Raw genomic sequence first — 19,785 nt, 5'->3', positions numbered from 1 at the left:
ATATTTCCCAGTGTGAGGGGACATTTGATGCAGCTAAACATCAAAATTCTGACCTCTTTTGCATTCTATGAAATTTTGAAGATATCCCTTGTAAATGAATGTTGATGTTTTCGTATTTCCCTAACTTACTGCACGCACATAGTACCAATAGATTTTTTATACGAATAATTATTTGGGGTCTTCAAAAAGTAAGTTACATATTACAGTGGCAGGCTAAGCAAGTTTCTTTGAATGAGGCACTACACTTCAGAATGACACAGATACATGACACTGTTTATCAACATAATCAGTAAGTCTCTGTAAAAAAAACTGTCAGAACGTTCTACCAGTTCCTCGACGACGGAGATCTACCCCTCGGTTACGGAACCATTCGAGAACCGCTTTGTGGGCGTCCTCATCTGCGACTGCTGGACAGTGTCCTCTGTGGTAGACGTCGATGGCCTTACTCACCGTTCGGTATCACCCACGTAAGTGCAGCCTTGGTCAAACTGTTGACACCATTCCACAACGGTTGAACGCGACATTGCATTTAGTCCACATACCACCAGAATTTCACTGTGAGAATGTGTGCAATTCACTTTATTTCCCCTTATGAATCGTACAGTCCGAGGTACGTCCCCTTTGGAGCACGTTCCAGTACATTTCTCACTCTGTGATGCACCTGTCATTCTCACGGCAGGAAACCAGGAACATGTGCTCTCTTCAGACAGAGTGCGACGCTTGTTCCACAATGTTCTTTGCGTAGATGGTATGTTTAACTTAATAAATGTTAAATTTTTTCTAAAATTTTCGTTAGTGAAATTCGCATGTTTGTAAATAGATAATTAGCTTCTTTACGCCTGAAAAATACTGAAATAGAGGCATACAAGAAAGGAATTCTATTCCACATTAATGGTATTAAGAAAAGGCTTAAAGAAAAATTTTTGAACTGTAGATGCTACGACATGAAAGCAGTGTTCAAGATAAGAGGACACTTCGTCAATTAGCTGTTAGTAATACAAGGGAGTTCCAACTAAAATGTTTATACATTATCTGCCAAAAATGTAAAAATCGACATGGGAGCATCATAATTTAAGTCTATACATGCCATAAATGACGAAGATAACAACGTCAACAGACTAATGGATGTTAAATGCACGCTATCATGGGTGAAGAGAGCACCAGAGGTTGGCAGCACCGCCACCGTCAGTGTCAGCCAGTTTGCCGTGGCATACGGAGCTCCATCGCAGTCTTTAACACTGGTAGCATGCCGCGACAGCGTGGACGTGAACCGTATGTGCAGTTGACGGACTTTGAGCGAGGGCGTATAGTGGGCATGCGGGAGGCCGGTTGGACGTACCACCGAATTGCTCAACACGTGGGTCGTGAGGTCTCCACAGTACATCGATGTTGTCGCCAGTGGTCGGCGGAAGGTGCATGTGCCCGTCGACCTGGGACCGGACCGCAGCGACGCACGGATGCACGCCAAGACCGTAGGATCCTACGCAGTGCCGTAGGGGACCGCACCGCCACTTCCCAGCAAATTAGGGACACTGTTGCTCCTGGGGTATCGGCGAGGACCATTCGCAACCGTCTCCATGAAGCTGGGCTACGGTCCCGCACACCGTTAGGCCGTCTTCCGCTCACGCCCCAACATCGTGCAGCCCGCCTCCAGTGGTGTCGCGACAGGCGTGAATGGAGGGACGAATGGAGACGTGTCGTCTTCAGCGATGAGAGTCGCTTCTGCCTTGGTGCCAATGATGGTCGTATGCGTGTTTGGCGCCGTGCAGGTGAGCGCCACAATCGGCACTGCATACGACCGAGGCACACAGGGCCAACACCCGGCATCATGGTGTGGGGAGCGATCTCCTGCACTGGCCGTACACCACTGGTGATCGTCGAGGGGACACTGAATAGTGCACGGTACATCCAAACCGTCATCGAACCCATCGTTCTACCATTCCTAGACCGGCAAGGGAACTTGCTGTTCCAACAGGACAATGCATGTCCGCATGTATCCCGTGCCACCCAACGTGCTCTAGAAGGTGTAAGTCAACTACCCTGGCCAGCAAGATCTCCGGATCTGTCCCCCATTGAGCATGTTTGGGACTGGATGAAGCGTCGTTTCACGCGGTCTGCACGTCCAGCACGAACGCTGGTCCAACTGAGGCGCCAGGTGGAAATGGCATGGCAAGCCGTTCCACAGGACTACATCCAGCATCTCTACGATCGTCTCCATGGGAGAATAGCAGCCTGCATTGCTGCGAAAGGTGGATATACACTGTACTAGTGCCGACATTGTGCATGCTCTGTTGCCTGTGTCTATGTGCCTGTGGTTCTGTCAGTGTGATCATGTGATGTATCTGACCCCAGGAATGTGTCAATAAAGTTTCCCCTTCCTGGGACAATGAATTCACGGTGTTCTTATTTCAATTTCCAGGAGTATATAAATATGAAACTGCACAGACAGAAGTTCTTGAAGATGGTCTAGTTCTATAAAACTTTTTATTAAAATGGAAAAACTAATGGCATATTAATTTAAACAGATCTATATAAGAAGAACTTCAAATGTGAGCAGATAAAATAAATCACGAAACTTCCTGGCAGATTAAAACTGTGTGCCGGACCGAGACTCGAACTCGGGACCCTTGCCTTTTGCGGGCAAGTGCTCTATCATCTGAGCTATCCAAGCCCGACTCACGGCCCTTACTCACAACCTTACTTCAGCCAGTACCTCGTCTCCTACCTTCCAAACATTACAGAAGCTCTCCTGTGAACCTACAGAACTTGCACTCCTGAAAGAAAGGATATTGCGGAGTCATGGCTTAGCCACAGCCGGGGGGTGTTTCTAGAATGGGGTTTTCACTCTGCAGCGGACTGAAAATCTCATTCTGAAAACAAATCACGTTTGCATCGAATCGCTTAAAACTGTACAAAATACACTCTATGACAAGAAAACACGCACCACGAAACGATTATGCGGATGGGACGGAAATCGGCAGATGTAATATACATGAGACAAATTGACTATTAACATTTGAGAAAAGTTGGATGTTCTATCCAGGAAAAAGATCTTCGCAAATTAAGCAGGTCCACCTCTGGCTCTTATGCAAGAAGGTATTCGGATGGCATGGATTCACAGTGTTGTTGTATACCCGATTGGAGGATATCGGGCCACATTCCGTCGAACTGGCGTGTTAGGTTAGACCGAGCGAGATGGCAGTGGTTAGAACACTCCTGGATGGTTCCTCTGAAAAAGGTAGGCGTATTTTCTTTCCCATCATTGACACAATCCGAGGTGACGCTCAGTCTCTAATGATCCCTATGTCGACGGGACGTTAAACCCAACTTTCCTTCCTTTGCGTTAGATAGTCAAAATCCAGAGATCATTGGAGGGCCCTCCCCATAATGCTCCAACTCCCTCTAGTACACGACAATTAAGGAGAGGTCCTGTGACCTTGCTGATCAAGGTAGGGTTTCTCAAGCACGAAGCCGAGCACTAGTAACTGACTCCGTGAGCGGTCGGGCATTGCCTTGCTGAAATGTAAGTCAAGGATGGCGTGCCATTAAGGACAAGAAAGCGGGGCGTAGAACATCGTCGATGAACCGCTATGCTGTAAGGTTGCCTCGGATGACAGCCAAAGGGGTCCTGCTATGAAAAGAAGTGGCCCACCAAACAATCCTCCTGGTTGTGAGGCCGTACGGTGGGCGACAGTCGTGTTGGTATCCCTCCGCTGCCCGCCTCGGCGGGCAATGTCCTCGACTGAAGTACAGGTGCCTTTAGTGAGGAAACCCGCCTCGAACTGTGCTCCGGTGACCGTCACTACAACAGTAAAATTTTACATAATAAGAGGGCCTGACATAAATAACTATTGTGGCAGCCAAATGAAAATACACGTGTAGTAGGTAGGTGCTGACTGGTGTTAATATTACCGAACTATTTGTCTAATAACCCTTGGTGACAAAATACTGACACCAGTTATTTACAGAGGAATGGGAAAAATGGTAGAAGCAGACCTCGGGGATGATAAGTAGGGATTCCGGAACAAGCGAGGCAATACTGACCATTCAATATTCCATAGAAGATAGGTTAAAGAGAGCAAGACTTACGTTTCTAGCATTTGTGGACTTGGAGAAAGCTTTTGACAATGTTGATTGGGATATTCTCATTGAAATTCTGAGGGTAGCAGAGGTAAAGTACAAGGAGCGATAGGCTATTTACAGCTTGTACAGAAACGAGACGGCAGAGTCGAGGGGCACAAAAGGACAGCAGTGTTTGAGAAGGGAGTGAGACAGGGTTGTAATCTTTCTCAGATGTAATTCAAACTGCAAGCATCAAAGGAATCAAAAGGAAAAAATGCAGAAGGAATTAAAGTTCAGGAAGAAGAAATAGAAACTTTGAAGTTTCACGAAGACATTGCATTTCTCTTACAGACACCAAACGACTTGGAAAGGCGGTTGAACGGAATGGACATGGTCTTGAAAGCATGATATAAGATGAACATCAACAAAAGTGTAACAGTGAGAGTGGAATGTAGTCGAATTAAATCCGTTGATGCTGAGGGAATTAGATTAGAGAAAGAGACACTTAATGTAGTATACTAGTTTTGGTATTTTGACAGCAAAATAACTCCTAGCGGCCGAAATAGAGAAGATATTAAAGGCAGACTGGCGATGGCAGGAAAAGCATTTATGAAGAATAGAAATTTGTCAACATCGAATATAGATTTCAGTGTTAGGAAGTCCTTTCTGAAAGTATTTGTATGGAGTGTAGCCCTGTATGGAAGAGAAACATAGACGATAATGCCAAGAAAAGAGTTTCTGAAATAGAGAAATTTCTCAACATCGGGTACAGGTTTAAGTGTCAGTAAGTATTTTCTGACCATATTTGTATAGAATATAGCCATGTACGGAAGTGAAACATGAATGATAAACAGTTACAGTTTAGACAAGAGGAAATTAGAAGCTATTGAAATGTGTTGCTGCAGAAGAATGCAGAAGATTAGATGGGTACATCACACAACTATGGAGTAAATACTAAATAGAATTTTGGAGCAAAGAAATTTGTGGCACTACCGAATTGAAGAACGGATCGGTTGGTAGGACTTATTCTGAGACATCGAGGGACCACCAGTTTAGTACTGGATGTAAGTAGGAGGTTGGTTGATTTGGGGGATGGGATTAAACAGGAACGTCATACGTCCCATCGAATCAGGAAACGATGGGGAAGGAAATTCTTTCAAAGGAATTATTCCGGCATTTGCCTGAGATGAATTAGCGAAATCACGGAAATCTTAAATCAGGATGGCTGGACTGGGGTTTGAACCGTCGTCCTGCCGAATGCGAGTCCAGTTTACTAACCACTGCGCTACCTCGCTTGGTGGAGGGAAGTTTGGGGGGGGGGGGGGGAAATCGTAGAGAGGGACCAAGAGATGAATACAGAAAACAGATTCAGTAGTTACTCTGAGATGAAGAGGCTTGCACAGAATACAGTAGCATGATGAGTTGTATCAAATCTGTCTTCGGACTGAAGACAACAACAACCGCAACAACAGTCAATCTCCGAGTTTATTAGAGAATGTGTAAATATTATAATCATGTATTGGTTCAAATGGCTCTGAGCACTATGGGGCTCTACTTCTGAGGTCATTAGTTCCCTAGAACTTAAAACTAGTTAAACCTAACTAACCTAAGGACATCACACGCATCCATGCCCGAGGCAGGATTCGAACCTGCAGCCGTAGCGGTCTCGCGGTTCCAGACTGCAGCGCCTAGAACCGCACGGCCACTTCGGCCGGCATAAGCATGCATTGATCTTCTCCAATTTTTCATTGCACCATAGAACAGTTTATATACTGAACCATTTACAACGGAGTAAAGGAAAGACGAAAGACCAGGTTTAACATCCAGTCGAAGTAGAGGTGACTAGCGACGGATTTCAAGCTCACATTGGATTGAGGATGGGGAGGATAAATCGGCCGTGTCGTTTCAAAGAACCATCCCGCCATTTCCCTCGAGGGATTTAGGGAAATCACGGGGAACCTAAATCTGGATGCCAGACGTGGGTTTGAACCGTCGTTCTTTCGAAAGCGAGTCCATACAAGGGATTAAAGAAAAGCAGTTAGTTAAAAATGACATGTCTACAATATAAAAAAGCGTAGGTAAGGCAAAAGGTATGACCAATGCTTTGAAGTAAACATGGTTCAGTGGGTTCTTAAAATAGTGCCATACGTGTAGGTAATATGTTACCAATGTCTAGAACCATCTCTATGTGCTGTGCACGCCGCAAACGTTGTGTGAACTACCATAACAATCAGTATAAACAGTAAATGTCAATATTGCCGTACGACATCAATTACTAACGGTAAATAACATGGGTCAGTGGTACAAGTACACTCCTGGAAATGGAAAAAAGAACACATTGACACCGGTGTGTCAGACCCACCATACTTGCTCCGGACACTGCGAGAGGGCTGTACAAGCAATGATCACACGCACGGCACAGCGGACACACCAGGAACCGCGGTGTTGGCCGTCGAATGGCGCTAGCTGCGCAGCATTTGTGCACCGCCGCCGTCAGTGTCAGCCAGTTTGCCGTGCCATACGGAGCTCCATCGCAGTCTTTAACACTGGTAGCATGCCGCGACAGCGTGGACGTGAACCGTATGTGCAGTTGACGGACTTTGAGCGAGGGCGTATAGTGGGCATGCGGGAGGCCGGGTGGACGTACCACCGAATTGCTCAACACGTGGGGCGTGAGGTCTCCACAGTACATCGATGTTGTCGCCAGTGGTCGGCGGAAGGTGCATGTGCCCGTCGACCTGGGACCGGACCGCAGTGACGCACGGATGCACGCCAAGACCGTAGGATCCTACACAGTGCCGTAGGGGACCGCACCGCCACTTCCCAGCAAATTAGGGACACTGTTGCTCCTGGGGTATCGGCGAGGACCATTCGCAACCGTCTCCATGAAGCTGGGCTACGGTCCCGCACACCGTTAGGCCGTCTTCCGCTCACGCCCCAACATCGTGCAGCCCGCCTCCAGTGGTGTCGCGACAGGCGTGAATGGAGGGACGAATGGAGACGTGTCGTCTTCAGCGATGAGAGTCGCTTCTGCCTTGGTGCCAATGATGGTCGTATGCGTGTTTGGCGCCGTGCAGGTGAGCGCCACAATCAGGACTGCATACGACCGAGGCACACAGGGCCAACACCCGGCATCATGGTGTGGGGAGCGATCTCCTACACTGGCCGTACACCACTGGTGATCGTCGAGGGGACACTGAATAGTGCACGGTACATCCAAACCGTCATCGAACCCATCGTTCTACCATTCCTAGACCGGCAAGGGAACTTGCTGTTCCAACAGGACAGTGCACGTCCGCATGTATCCCGTGCCACCCAACATGCTCTACAAGGTGTAAGTCAACTACCCTGGCCAGCCAGATCTCCGGATCTGTTCCCCATTGAGCATGTTTGGGACTGGATGAAGCGTCGTCTCACGCGGTCTGCACGTCCAGCACGAAAGCTGGTCCAACTGAGGCGCCAGGTGGAAATGGCATGGCAAGCCGTTCCACAGGACTACATCCAGCATCTCTACGATCGTCTCCATGGGAGAATAGCAGCCTGCATTGCTGCGAAAGGTGGATATACACTGTACTAGTGCCGACATTGTGCATGTTCTGTTGCCTGTATCTATGTGCCTGTGGTTCTGTCAGTGTGATCATGTGATGTATCTGACCCCAGGAATGTGTCAATAAAGTTTCCCCTTCCTGGCACAATGAATTCACGGTGTTCTTATTTCAATTTCCAGGAGTGTATATGGTGCCCCATGTCTACGTGACATGTTACCCATTGCTATAAAAGGAATACACCCAGCCCTTGTGCTTTAAACATACCGTAAACAAAGTCGAAAACAGTGAGCAATACAGTGACAATCAATATAAACAGTGGTGAAATGCCTATCTTTCATGAAAGTTTATAGAAGAAAGTTTATAGACGTCTACATGGCAGAGGTCAATGACATGTATTTAGAATTCAGTAATAGTCAAAATCAACAGTTAAAAATGCAATATTTCTACACAAACTCAGTCACTGACATTATATTACAACCGACCTCAATCGTGAGGAAAGCCAAAGTGACATTAATCGTTATAGAAGATAACAATAGGTATCCCCAGGGACGTATTTAGTACTAGGGAGGATACGCAGGTGCCTAGGGTGGCTGATTTTAAGGGGTGGCACATTTTAAGGGGTGGATTACGAACTATTACTTTTTGTTAACGTTTCGTTCACAACTCTTGAAAAGACAATGCGAACTGAACCCGCAATGAATTGATATTAATAACATTGATAGCAATCATCTCAAAGCACATCAACAGTCTGGACGGGCAACGGAAAAAGGAAAAGTTTTGTATTAGTAATGATGTTACACCACGACAATGTGGTCATTATTCTCTTTGTTCAGTGTGGACGGATTTTTTGAAACTGGATTCTGAGTGCAGCTGTCCCTACCACAGTCAAGGAACAGCGGTGAACATTAATCATCTGTGCCCCTCTGTTTGTGAGTAATCATTTACAGTTGGGTTTTCATCACAATTCGGTCGTCGTACGATGCCATGATGATAGTTTTTAGGGACGGGGGCAGTTCAAAGCGTGGGGGGGGGGGGGGGAGGGCGGGTGGATGTGAAGTATTTTTAATATTCTGGTAGACGAATAGCGACTTGTAAGTATTGATAAAGAGTCCGGCCCCGGGATAGGTGAGGGGAAAGAAAAAAAGTGGTCAGCGTGACAGACTGTCAATCCTAAGGTCCCGGGTTCGATTCCCGGCTGGATCGAAGATTTTCTCCGCTCAGGGACTGTGTGTTGTGTTGTCCTAATCATCATCATTTCATCCCCATCGACACGCAGGTCGCCGAAGTGGCGTCAACTCGAAAGACCTGCACCAGGCGAACGGTCTACGCGACGGGAGGCCCTAGCCACACGACAGTTCATTTCATTTCATTGATAAAGAAGTTACAGTTCCGATGCAGCTAAAACCTACGATATAAAAAAATTTCAATCATTTTCTTGAAACAAAGACAGTCGATTAGACTATATTCTCTCTTTCCCTGAGGGATGGTGAGGGGGAGGTGGGAAGCGGGAGCGGATCCCCCTTGCAACCCGGGTAGAGAAGTCACATGATGGGTACATATGCGAGCTCACTGAAGTCTCAACAGTTTGAATGAATTCTCTCAAGTGTTATTCACATAAGATTAATCTGTTTCGTGTGAACTGTTTCAACTTTAGTAATCTACTTGGTATTGTTGGAAGATCCGTCAGATTCTTGTGCACCGTGAGGTTGCAGCGTCATTGTGAATCGGAAGTTTGTAGCGTCACTTGACTTTCGTGAAATGCAGGAAGACCTACGAACGATCGATGGTAGGTGGTAGTGGAATGTGAACAGCCATAAATTTAACGTATTTCGAATAAATAAGTGAAGTTATCCATCACGCTGTTTGCATAAAATCACTGAAAACAGGAAAAGGCCTAAATCACCTAGGAGCAACCATCCGGAACGATCTACATTGGAGTGACTACATTTAAATAATTGTATGAAAGGCAGAAAAAAAGTTGAGATTCATTTTAAGAATTGAAAGGGAAATGTAATTGAGCCACGAAAGGTGAGGATTACAGAAGTCTTATTCGATCGATTGTAGAATAGTGCTCATCAGTCTGGCAAACCTTATCAGGTTGGTTTAAGAGGTGGAGAATATAGACAAGTTGAGATACGGGTGCAGTTACTCGGCGCGAGACGGCTACGAAGATCAACAAACTCCAATGGCAGGCGGTATGAGAGAGGCACTGTCCATCCCGCAGTGCTTTAATGCTGGAATTTCGGGATAGTACTTCTCAGAACGAGTCGGGCTACATATTAGTTCGTCCCACACATATCTTTCGAAAACTGGAGAAATCAGGGCTAATACAAAAGTTTATCACAATCGTTCCTTCGATGTAGAGTTACTAAATGGAACACGAAAAGGGGAGGGGGGGGATAATAATAGTACGATAGCTACCCTCCGCCACACACCATAAGTTTTTCTGCGGAGTAAACACGTAGATGTTGATGAAGTGAGTTGTTCTTCATTTTCTGACCTGATTTGTTGAAAGAAATGTACATGAATTCCTACAAGTATTTTATGCTAGCAGGAAAGTGACTTCGCCAGAGTTTGGGCTATGCAGTCAGACGCAATTATCTTTGTGGCTGATTCATGTTTTACGGTATAGCTCACTTTCCATCGTCATAAATGTGACGAGGGTAAAAGATAGTTCAGAATGCATCTCCGTAGTGTGGAGGCAGTTCTGTTCGTCGGCATTTCGATTACAAATTTTTAAATAGGAATTTATTTAGTGGACCAGTGCGCTCTGATATTAACGTCAGTTGATATGAGGGCAGTGGACAATGACAGATTTTCCACAACAGCGCTCATAGAACGCGAAGAGCGTGAGTACTAGTTTAGCTTGACACTGCTGTAACTGACAAAGTGAGATACGGTAGCCCTGTAAGGGTTAGGAACCAACGGCCACCACTACCGACCAGAGCTGAGTTGTTTCACTTGCTCTGACTGCTTCGATCGAGTCTCATAAATAGTGGAGGCAGTTTCGTCCGAGGACGCAGGTGAACACTGTCAACAGAAGTGATCGATTTGTGCACCAGCGGCTTACAGAGGCGAATGTGTTGCTCTGCGCTGTATGCTGGAATTCTGCACCTGAACTGTGAGCCACATGTATGCTAACTGGCACATCTTGCTTCAAGAATGGATCGTCCATCTAAAATAACATTTCTGTGGTGTAGTTTGAAAATTATTGTGAGAAAGATGTATGTCCGTATGACGTGCTTGCCGTTTCAATAGTACTGCTGATGGTGGTAGGCATACATACACCAGAATAGCGAGAATAGTTTAATCAACGTTGTAACTTTTCTGAGACTCCTGAATAAGGACATAATTACACAACATTTATTTCTTCAAGCCAATTACTAAACATTCGTACTCAGGGAATGGAAATTGGGGTCAGAAATCTTACATTTCTGTACTGGAGATGGTCCTTCCTGATTCGGTTGACTGTTGTGTTACACTGTCTGCTACGAAGAGTACATAAGCAGTTTCTGTCCTTTGGATGGTTGTTACGAGTGCAGTCCGGTCCGGTGTTTCTGTTCTTGTGCCCTCAGTCTGTGATGCCCTGTGGAGAGGTCTGGAATTTAAGGCACGCCGTTGACGCAAAACTGGTGCAGGTCAGTTTGATCCTCCTTTCTTAGATATTTCTGTAGAAAGTTTTATGCTTTGTTACGCTATTTTTATTCCTTGTTCCTTGAGGATATTCGCAATTCTCTGTTTTAGTCTGTTTCCGCATGTGAGAGGGTATCCGCTCGTTGGTTGATTTTCTGTTTTGTGCCGTTGGTGTGTAGTGGCACTGATACTGGTGTCTGTCTGTGTGTGTGTGTGTGTGTGTGTGTGTGTGTGTGTTTGTGGTAGATGATGTGAGTCTCTGGGTATAAGTATAATTTTTTATGTTTTTCTAGATTTCAGTGTTCAGTTTTGTCACTAGAGATTCTTGGTACACGTTACTTTTCTGTGTCTGAATTATTATCTTCAGTTCCTTGTAGGTACATTTGTCAAGTAGTACTGTATATAGTTCGTGGAGCAGATATCTGAGGACACATTCTTTTAGGGTCTGTGGGTGGTTAAGTGATTGGTTGAATGTTGTGTATGTTGTGGTGTTTCCCTATAAATACTAAATGTGTGCTGGCTATTTTTCTTTGTGGTGGAAATATCTAGGAAGTTTATTTTCCCTGTTTGCTCTGTCTCTAAGGTGAACTTTATGCTTTTGTGTATATCTCTGCATGCAGTTGTTCTATTTTGTGTTCTGATTCATGTACCAAGCAGAGGATATCATCCATGTGTCTCCACTATCTCTGTGGTACAATCACAGATTTCGAAGTACTGAGAAGTTCGTAATCTAAAACTGTTCTGAGCACAAACTGATTGACGTAGCACCCAGTTATAACAATGTCGTAATAGAATACCAACAGAACATAATATACTGGTGTTAAGACCACAAGAGTGCGGATAACGTCTGCTGGTGCGAAAGTGGAGATGCTTCACGTTACAGAGAGGTAGGAAGTTAGAGAGTAGCATTCTGTGAATAAGGGCTGCCTTAGAAACAGAACATGAGCTCTGACCTGACCAGGAAATCAGCCGCATAGTATTTCAAAGGTAACGTCCCAGCTTTCGCTTCAAATGATCTCAGGAAGAAAAACCAGACATGGCAGCAGCAAGTGGATCTGAGCACAGCTATCCGAGTTCAGTGCCTGCTTGACCTGCCTCAAAAAGACAGAACTGTCGTGCGTGTCTTGTTGAACTGTAGAAGAACGAAGGACGGAAGATAAGGGTACAACGTCCAGTTGACATCAAGATCATCGCAGATGGAACACAACCTCGGACTGATTCGGGAGTAGGAAGGAAATCGGTCGTGTTCTGGCACAGGAACCATTCTGGCATTTTTCTGGAGCGATTTCGGGCAAACATGGAAAATCTAAATCAGTATGGCCTGACGTGGGTTTTAACTGTCGTCTTCCAGAATGCCAGTCCAGTGTGCTAATGACTGCGCCACCTCGCTCGGTTGGGCGTATAGAAAAGATGCATAGATAGGCAGATAGATGGACAGATAGGTAGGTAGAGAGAGAGAGAGAGAGAGAGAGAGAGAGAGAGAGAGAGAGAGAGATGAAGAGTGAAAGAGAGAGACTAGTGTGTAACGTGTTACTGTGGACAACTATCAAGTTCATTCAACATCATCGCTGAAATATGCAGTCGTGCGAGTTAGGTTCACTCAGGTGCAGTTCACCGCTACTGAATATGGAAATGTAAGGTAACAATATGATTCATTCGGCTACAATACGCTGACACTACATTGTGGAAACGTGTTGGTAAAGACAACAATTCTTCATTTGGCTGCAGTCCATCACCACTGAGCTATTGATATGTGTCACTGTGTTCAACTGTCAGGCTCATTCGGCTGCAGAACAAACGGCGCTGAAGTATGAGAACGAACTACTGTCGACAACAATGAGTTTCGTTTCTTCGCTGTACATTACCACTGAAATAGAAAAATCGTGCTGCTGTGGACAACAATCAAGTTCATTTCGATACAGCACATAACAACTGAAGTATGGTAGCACGATACTGCAGGCTGTTATTTTCATTTTAGTGCGACACATCAGTGCAGAAATATAGAAATATGTCTCGTGAACAATAATAATGCGCGGTATATCGCACCTGTTACACAACAATGTAGCAGTCTGGAGGAGACATCTGATCGGGTTTCAGCGTTACTAGCGATAAAGGGCTCTGAAAGGTACTAAACCTTGCTATCAAATATTGATTTAGGTGGATGTGCAGAACGATGCACACTTGGTCTGATTTCACACTTAAAAAGCTCTTACAGTTGAGTTTACGCGGGGTCCAATGTGTTATATACATGATAAGGTCATGATTATGCTATCTGTATCATATTACCTGTAGATATCTCATTTTAAAGTCAAGTGCTTTGTACCCAGAACGGTCATGACCAGACTTGTAATTATCTGTGTCACATTATCTGCAAGTACGCCATTTTCAAGTCGAAATACAAAATCTCAATGGCTATGGCAAAAATTGTAACTCACGTTAATTAAAGGGTAAAACGTATACGTATATTTAATTCAGCTATGCCACTTATCACCTCAAGACTTAATTACGCCATCAGAAAACTGTTACATGTCGGTTGTGATAGACACTTTAGCAGTCTCCGCAGTATTTAGTGATTTTTATGCACAGTGGTGCCAGTGGGTAAATTTTCAAACCTCGGCTGGAGTTCATCAAAGATTACAGGGTACGCACTTTAGTTTTCTGACACCATTGGGAAGTGAAGTTATAAATTATCAGATATGAGGAAATTCTGAACCCGTAGCATTTTGGTGTTACTTCGAATGATGTGTTCTATCTGCGTAACGGCCTTCAACCATTAAGTGATATCGCTCTGAACTGTTTTCGAACATCAGAGTTTCGAAGAAGGCAAAATATCTAATTGGAGACTAAGCACGACATACTCTAATCTTTATGCTGTGTAATAGAAGGTCTTTCAGCTGACAAGATTTTGTCTTTACCCTGTAACTGAGACCCACTTATTAAAGTAAAAATAAATTTAACTTTCGTTTCGCTTTCCTTTTCCTGTTGTAATTACATTCCTTTGCCTCTAACTCTTGGCAATGGTTTGAAACGGCACATTTTTCAGTTCTAGAGCCAAAATTATTGGAAAGTAGTACTAGCTTCCTAATATTATAAAATGTATAGCATCTAAATCACTTTGATTATTAAAAGATTGGCTCCAAATTGACAGCACTGAAAGCAATCCCTTCTCTTTGAAAAAGAAGTTACAGAATTAAAAACGAACCTAAGCAGTTGACGGACAGGAGAATCAATATCTATGTGGAGAGGCAGTCTGTGGAAATATACTGGTAACTTTTAGGTGCAGGATCCATGCACAGTGTCGGTATAGAGGCGAACGTGTACCAATATTGTTCACTACAGATTGAACTATGGATAGTTGGAATTGACTCTGCGGAACTCATATAAGATACAAGCTCGTTGTAGACGAGAACGTTGGGAAATTTGGTGGTATGGTATGGTATTCAGGAGAGTGAAGAGAAACAATCACTGTCGGAACAGCCTTTGAAGACCCAACGGCACCGATCGGGCGTCACCTCATGCGGATAAGGAGGAGCATGCAGTCAACACACGGTCCGCTCGGCCGTTGTCAGTTTTCGTGAGAGGATGCGAAAAGTGAGACGCAGTATAAGACGACCAAGCATTAAGAGGGATATTAGAAAACCTCGCTGGTGCAGATGTAGAGCTGACACTTGCGTAGGAGAGAATAGTCTAGACGAAGGCATTGTAGGGAGGTTTCCTCCTTTACCTGTTCACCCGGCGTAGAGATGAGTCCAACTACTACACATTTGTAGGGGATCTGTTGAGCATTCGCCGTAAATCTCTTGCAGCAGTGGATATTCAGGGTTTAGTTTATGTTTGTTCTGTATACTGTGATGAATGGCCTTATAAGACGAAAATAATTATACACTCCTGGAAATTGAAATAAGAACACCGTGAATTCATTGTCCCAGGAAGGGGAAACTTTATTGACTCATTCCTTGGGTCAGATACATCACATGATCACACTGACAGAATCACAGGCACATAGACACAGGCAACAGAGCATGCACAATGTCGGCACTAGTACAGTGTATATCCACCTTTCGCAGCAATGCAGGCTGCTATTTTCCCATGGAGACGATCGTAGAGATGCTGGATGTAGTCCTGTGGAACGGCTTGCCATGCCATTTCCACCTGGCGCCTCAGTTGGACCAGCGTTCGTGCTGGACGTGCAGACCGCGTGAGACGACGCTTCATCCAGTCCCAAACATGCTCAATGGGGGACAGATCCGGAGATCTTGCTGGCCAGGGTAGTTGACTTACACCTTCTAGAGCACGTTGGGTGGCACGGGATACATGCGGACGTGCATTGTCCTGTTAGAACAGCAAGTTCCCTTGCCGGTCTAGGAATGGTAGAACGATGGGTTCGATGACGGTTTGGATGTACCGTGCACTATTCAGTGTCCCCTCGACGATCACCAGTGGTGTACGGCCAGTGTAGGAGATCGCTCCCCACACCATGATGCCGGGTGTTGGCCCTGTGTGCCTCGGTCGTATGCAGTCCTGATTGTGGCGCTCACCTGCACGGCGCCAAACACGCATACGACCATCATTGGCACCAAGGCAGAAGCGACTCTCATCGCTGAAGACGACACGTCTCCATTCGTCCCTCCATTCACGCCTGTCGCGACACCACTGGAGGCGGACTGCACGATGTTGGGGCGTGAGCGGAAGACGGCCTAACGGTGTGCGGGACCGTAGCCCAGCTTCATGGAGACGGTTGCGAATGGTCCTCGCCGATACCCCAGGAGCAACAGTGCCCCTAATTTGCTGGGAAGTGGCGGTGCGGTCCCCTACGGCACTGCGTAGGATCCTACGGTCTTGGCGTGCATCCGTGCGTCGCTGCGGTCCGGTCCCAGGTCGACGGGCACGTGCACCTTCCGCCGACCACTGGCGACAACATCGATGTACTGTGGAGACCTCACGCCCCACGTGTTGAGCAATTCGGCGGTACGTCCACCCGGCCTCCCGCATGCCCACTATACGCCCTCGCTCAAAGTCCGTCAACTGCACATACGGTTCACGTCCACGCTGTCGCGGCATGCTACCAGTGTTAAAGACTGCGATGGAGCTCCGTATGGCACGGCAAACTGGCTGACACTGACGGCGGCGGTGCACAAATGCTGCGCAGCTAGCGCCATTCGACGGCCAACACCGCGGTTCCTGGTGTGTCCGCTGTGCCGTGCGTGTGATCATTGCTTGTACAGCCCTCTCGCAGTGTCCGGAGCAAGTATGGTGGGTCTGACACACCGGTGTCAATATGTTCTTTTTTCCATTTCCAGGAGTGTATATGCGCTTCTTCACCTAGAATGCATTATCGACAGATTGTGCCGACTGACAAGGTGAGAACACGTTCATTAGCAACGACATGGTTTCGGATGCGTTCTGTTTGTACGTTACCAGGGTACATATACGACGTCAAAGTCAATATAAAACATTTGCACAAAGAGTACGGTGGACGTTAAACAATTAACAAAAAATATAATAAACAAAAATAATCTAACGAGTGGTGCACGATGCGTGATTAGTAACTAAAGATTTTTTTTAGAAAAATGTAAATGTCGTGTGGCATTGCCGGCTGCGACATCCCGTTGGAGGGTTTAACCGCCTGTCGAACACGGTGTTGTTCCGCCGGTCATTTAGCCCTTTTTTTACACATAGATGAGAGTTGCATTGTGTATGTGTTTTCGGAGTGTGGGTGAGTGTAATACTGCAAACTCTTGTGTAGCGTATTGGTATGCTTGTGTTGTATGGTAATACGGGAGAGGGTGAAACTTACGGGAAGAAAGGAAGAATGAATTGAGTGTTGGTGTTAATAAAGATCATCCTCCTTTACCTCCTCTGCATTACTGCAGATGACGTGTCACTGAGCACATTTGTTCTGTGCATGCAATACACGTGAGGCGTCTTGTTGTTTCCACTGCACTGTGTGGAGGATGAAGGTTCTGTTATAGTTCACTAACCTGCTGTCTTCAAGTTGATGGCCCCAGCACAGAAAACAGCACGCAGGTCGTAGGTTCTGGATGTTGAGGCTGAAACTGACTTTTAGCGAGGTTCTGTTCTGAAATAATGTGTCACTTCATTGGGATGCCAACTGTGTATTTTAATATAGCCACACGAGAAGACTACATGATGTTAATACAACACCTTCTGATACAGCACAGTACATGATCAAACACAATGTTTACGAAAATGTCTGTGCCTCATGACTACCGGAGTGAATCTTTTAATACTGAATACTGTCAAACACATTCTGCCACAGAGAACATGACTGTATATCTCGACTGCCTAATCCAGAGTGACGAACAGCCCGAAACACTTCGCGCGCCATACCAGAAAAGGCGTGACCCAAACGCTTCCGAAGTGCTTCGTCTGCAATTTCGTCAGTCTTTTGTTTTTTATTTAAATTGTTTTTAATAATTCTAAAAGGACTGATTGATAGTCAGCTGTTGAGAGATATTTATATTAAAAAAGTGAAGTCATTCCAATGAGTTCTTTCACTAATAATAATAACTATACTTTAACGTTTTGGCGCCCTTGCTCCGAACACAGCAGCCAATCACAGAGTACTAGCATTATGCAGGCGGTCTTTCTCACGGGAATGGTACCGAATCTAACATCTGTCACAGGTACCTCACACCACATTTCGTCATCTATATACTTCCTGCATCTCCACAGCTCTTGGAAAAGCTTCTTGGAGCCTAATATGATGGCTGACTAAGCCAGAAATATTACAAACTCGGTGACACCTAATAGCCTACTCGTTTCGAATATCACCGAGGGAGCCGCCAAGCTCAGTGTCCCCATCGGACGCATCACCATCACGAGTGTCCCATGTCCTTGCTTCATGAGACTCTGTGGAGAGGCTTGGAAAGTAGTCCAGGGTATTGGCGCGTAGACCGGTGATGAGAAACCGTCCACTATTTCCTCCCTTACTTTCGAGTTGAGTGCCACCACACTGGCGTGATTTCCGACCTGGACTACAGAGGTGGGCGCTCTTTTTCAGTGAAAGCAAGTTATTATCGTGAGGTATTTTCCCTGGAGGCTGGAGGATTTTTACTGACATATGTGAAGCCACAAGTCGCAAGTGACTTTTTCGTGTTCTAATCAGGACTTCTACACTTTCCATGTACTGTTCCACCAGACGGTGAACGCGTAAACTAACTCTGTTGTTTTGTTCACAGGGCAAGAAGTGTCCCACCATGCGGCGAGACATGTACTACAGAGGTGAGTGAGAGTATCATGCAGTATATCTGATAGTCTGTTGCTGTTTTTGAAATGGAAACAAAGAAAATGGACACCGCATGAAAGTAATTCAGTAGTTACACTGACAGAAAAATCGCAACACCAAAAAATAATTAATGTAGACTAATGAAGTTTCCAGAGTACATTCGATCTACATAACATAAACAGGGTGGTCCATTGATAGAGACAGGGCCAAATATCCCACGAAATAAGCGTCAAACGAAAAAACTACAAATAACGAAACTCGTCTAGCTTGAAGGGGGAAACCCTATGGCGCTATCGTTGGCCCTACAAGTGGCGCTGCCATAGGTCAAACGGGTATCAACTGCATTTAAAAAAAAATTGGAACCCCCATTTTTTTTTACATATTCGTGTAGTACGTTGGACAACTTTTTTCGCTTTGTGATAGATGGCGCTGTAATAGTCACAAACGTATAGGTACGTGGTATCACGTAACATTCCGCCAGTGCGTACGGTATCTGCTTCGTGTTAAAATGGACCGTTCACCAATAGCGGAAAACGTCAATGTCGTGTTGATGTATGGCTATTGTGATCAAAATTGCCCAACGGGCGTGTGCCATGTATGCTGGTCAGTATCCTGGGCGATATCATTGAAGTGTCCGGACCGTTCGCCGGATAGTTACGTTATTTAAGGAAACAGGAAGTGTTCAGCCACGTGTGAAACGTCAACCACGACCTGCAACAAATGATGATGCCAACGTAGGTGTATTAGCTGCTGCCGCGGCTAATCCGCGCATCGGTAGCAGACAAATAGCGCGAGAATCGGAAATCTCAAAAACGTCGGTGTTGAGAGTGCTACATCAACATCGATTGCAGCCGTCCCATATTTCTATGCACCAACAATTGCATGGCGACGACTTTGAACGTCGTGTACAGTTCTGCCACTGGGCACAACAGAAATTACGGGACGATGTCAGATTTTTTGCACGCGTTCTACTTAGCGACGAAGTGTCATTCACCAACAGCGGTAACGTAGACTGGCATAATATGCACTATTGGGCAATGGAAAATCCACGATGGCTGCGACAAGTAGAATATCAGCGACCTTGGCAGGTTAATGTATGATGCTGCACTACGTGAGCAAGGATAATTGGCCCCCATTTTATCGATGGCAATCTAAATGGTGCAATGTACGCTGATTTCCTACGTAACGTTCTACCGATGTTACTAGAAGATGTTTCACTACATGACAGAATGGTGATGTACTTCCAACATGATGGATGTCCGGCACATAGCTCGCGTGTGGTTGAAGCGGCAT

General features: G+C 45.5%; 1 protein-coding gene across 1 annotated transcript in view; it reads left to right on the top strand.

Annotated features, from left to right (window-relative positions):
- The window catches only part of LOC124623107 (carbonic anhydrase-related protein 10-like), a 191,352-nt gene that overhangs the window by 159,721 nt on the left and 11,846 nt on the right, over positions 1-19,785 (top strand). The window contains exon 8 of the mRNA XM_047148896.1: positions 18,446-18,488. Coding sequence (XP_047004852.1) covers positions 18,446-18,488 — 43 coding nt within the window. The remainder of the gene's footprint in view (positions 1-18,445; positions 18,489-19,785) is intronic.

The sequence above is a fragment of the Schistocerca americana genome, chromosome 7 (genome assembly GCF_021461395.2).
Source record: "Schistocerca americana isolate TAMUIC-IGC-003095 chromosome 7, iqSchAmer2.1, whole genome shotgun sequence".
Classification (NCBI taxonomy): domain Eukaryota; kingdom Metazoa; phylum Arthropoda; class Insecta; order Orthoptera; family Acrididae; genus Schistocerca; species Schistocerca americana.
This window is presented reverse-complemented; position numbering and strand designations above follow the sequence as displayed.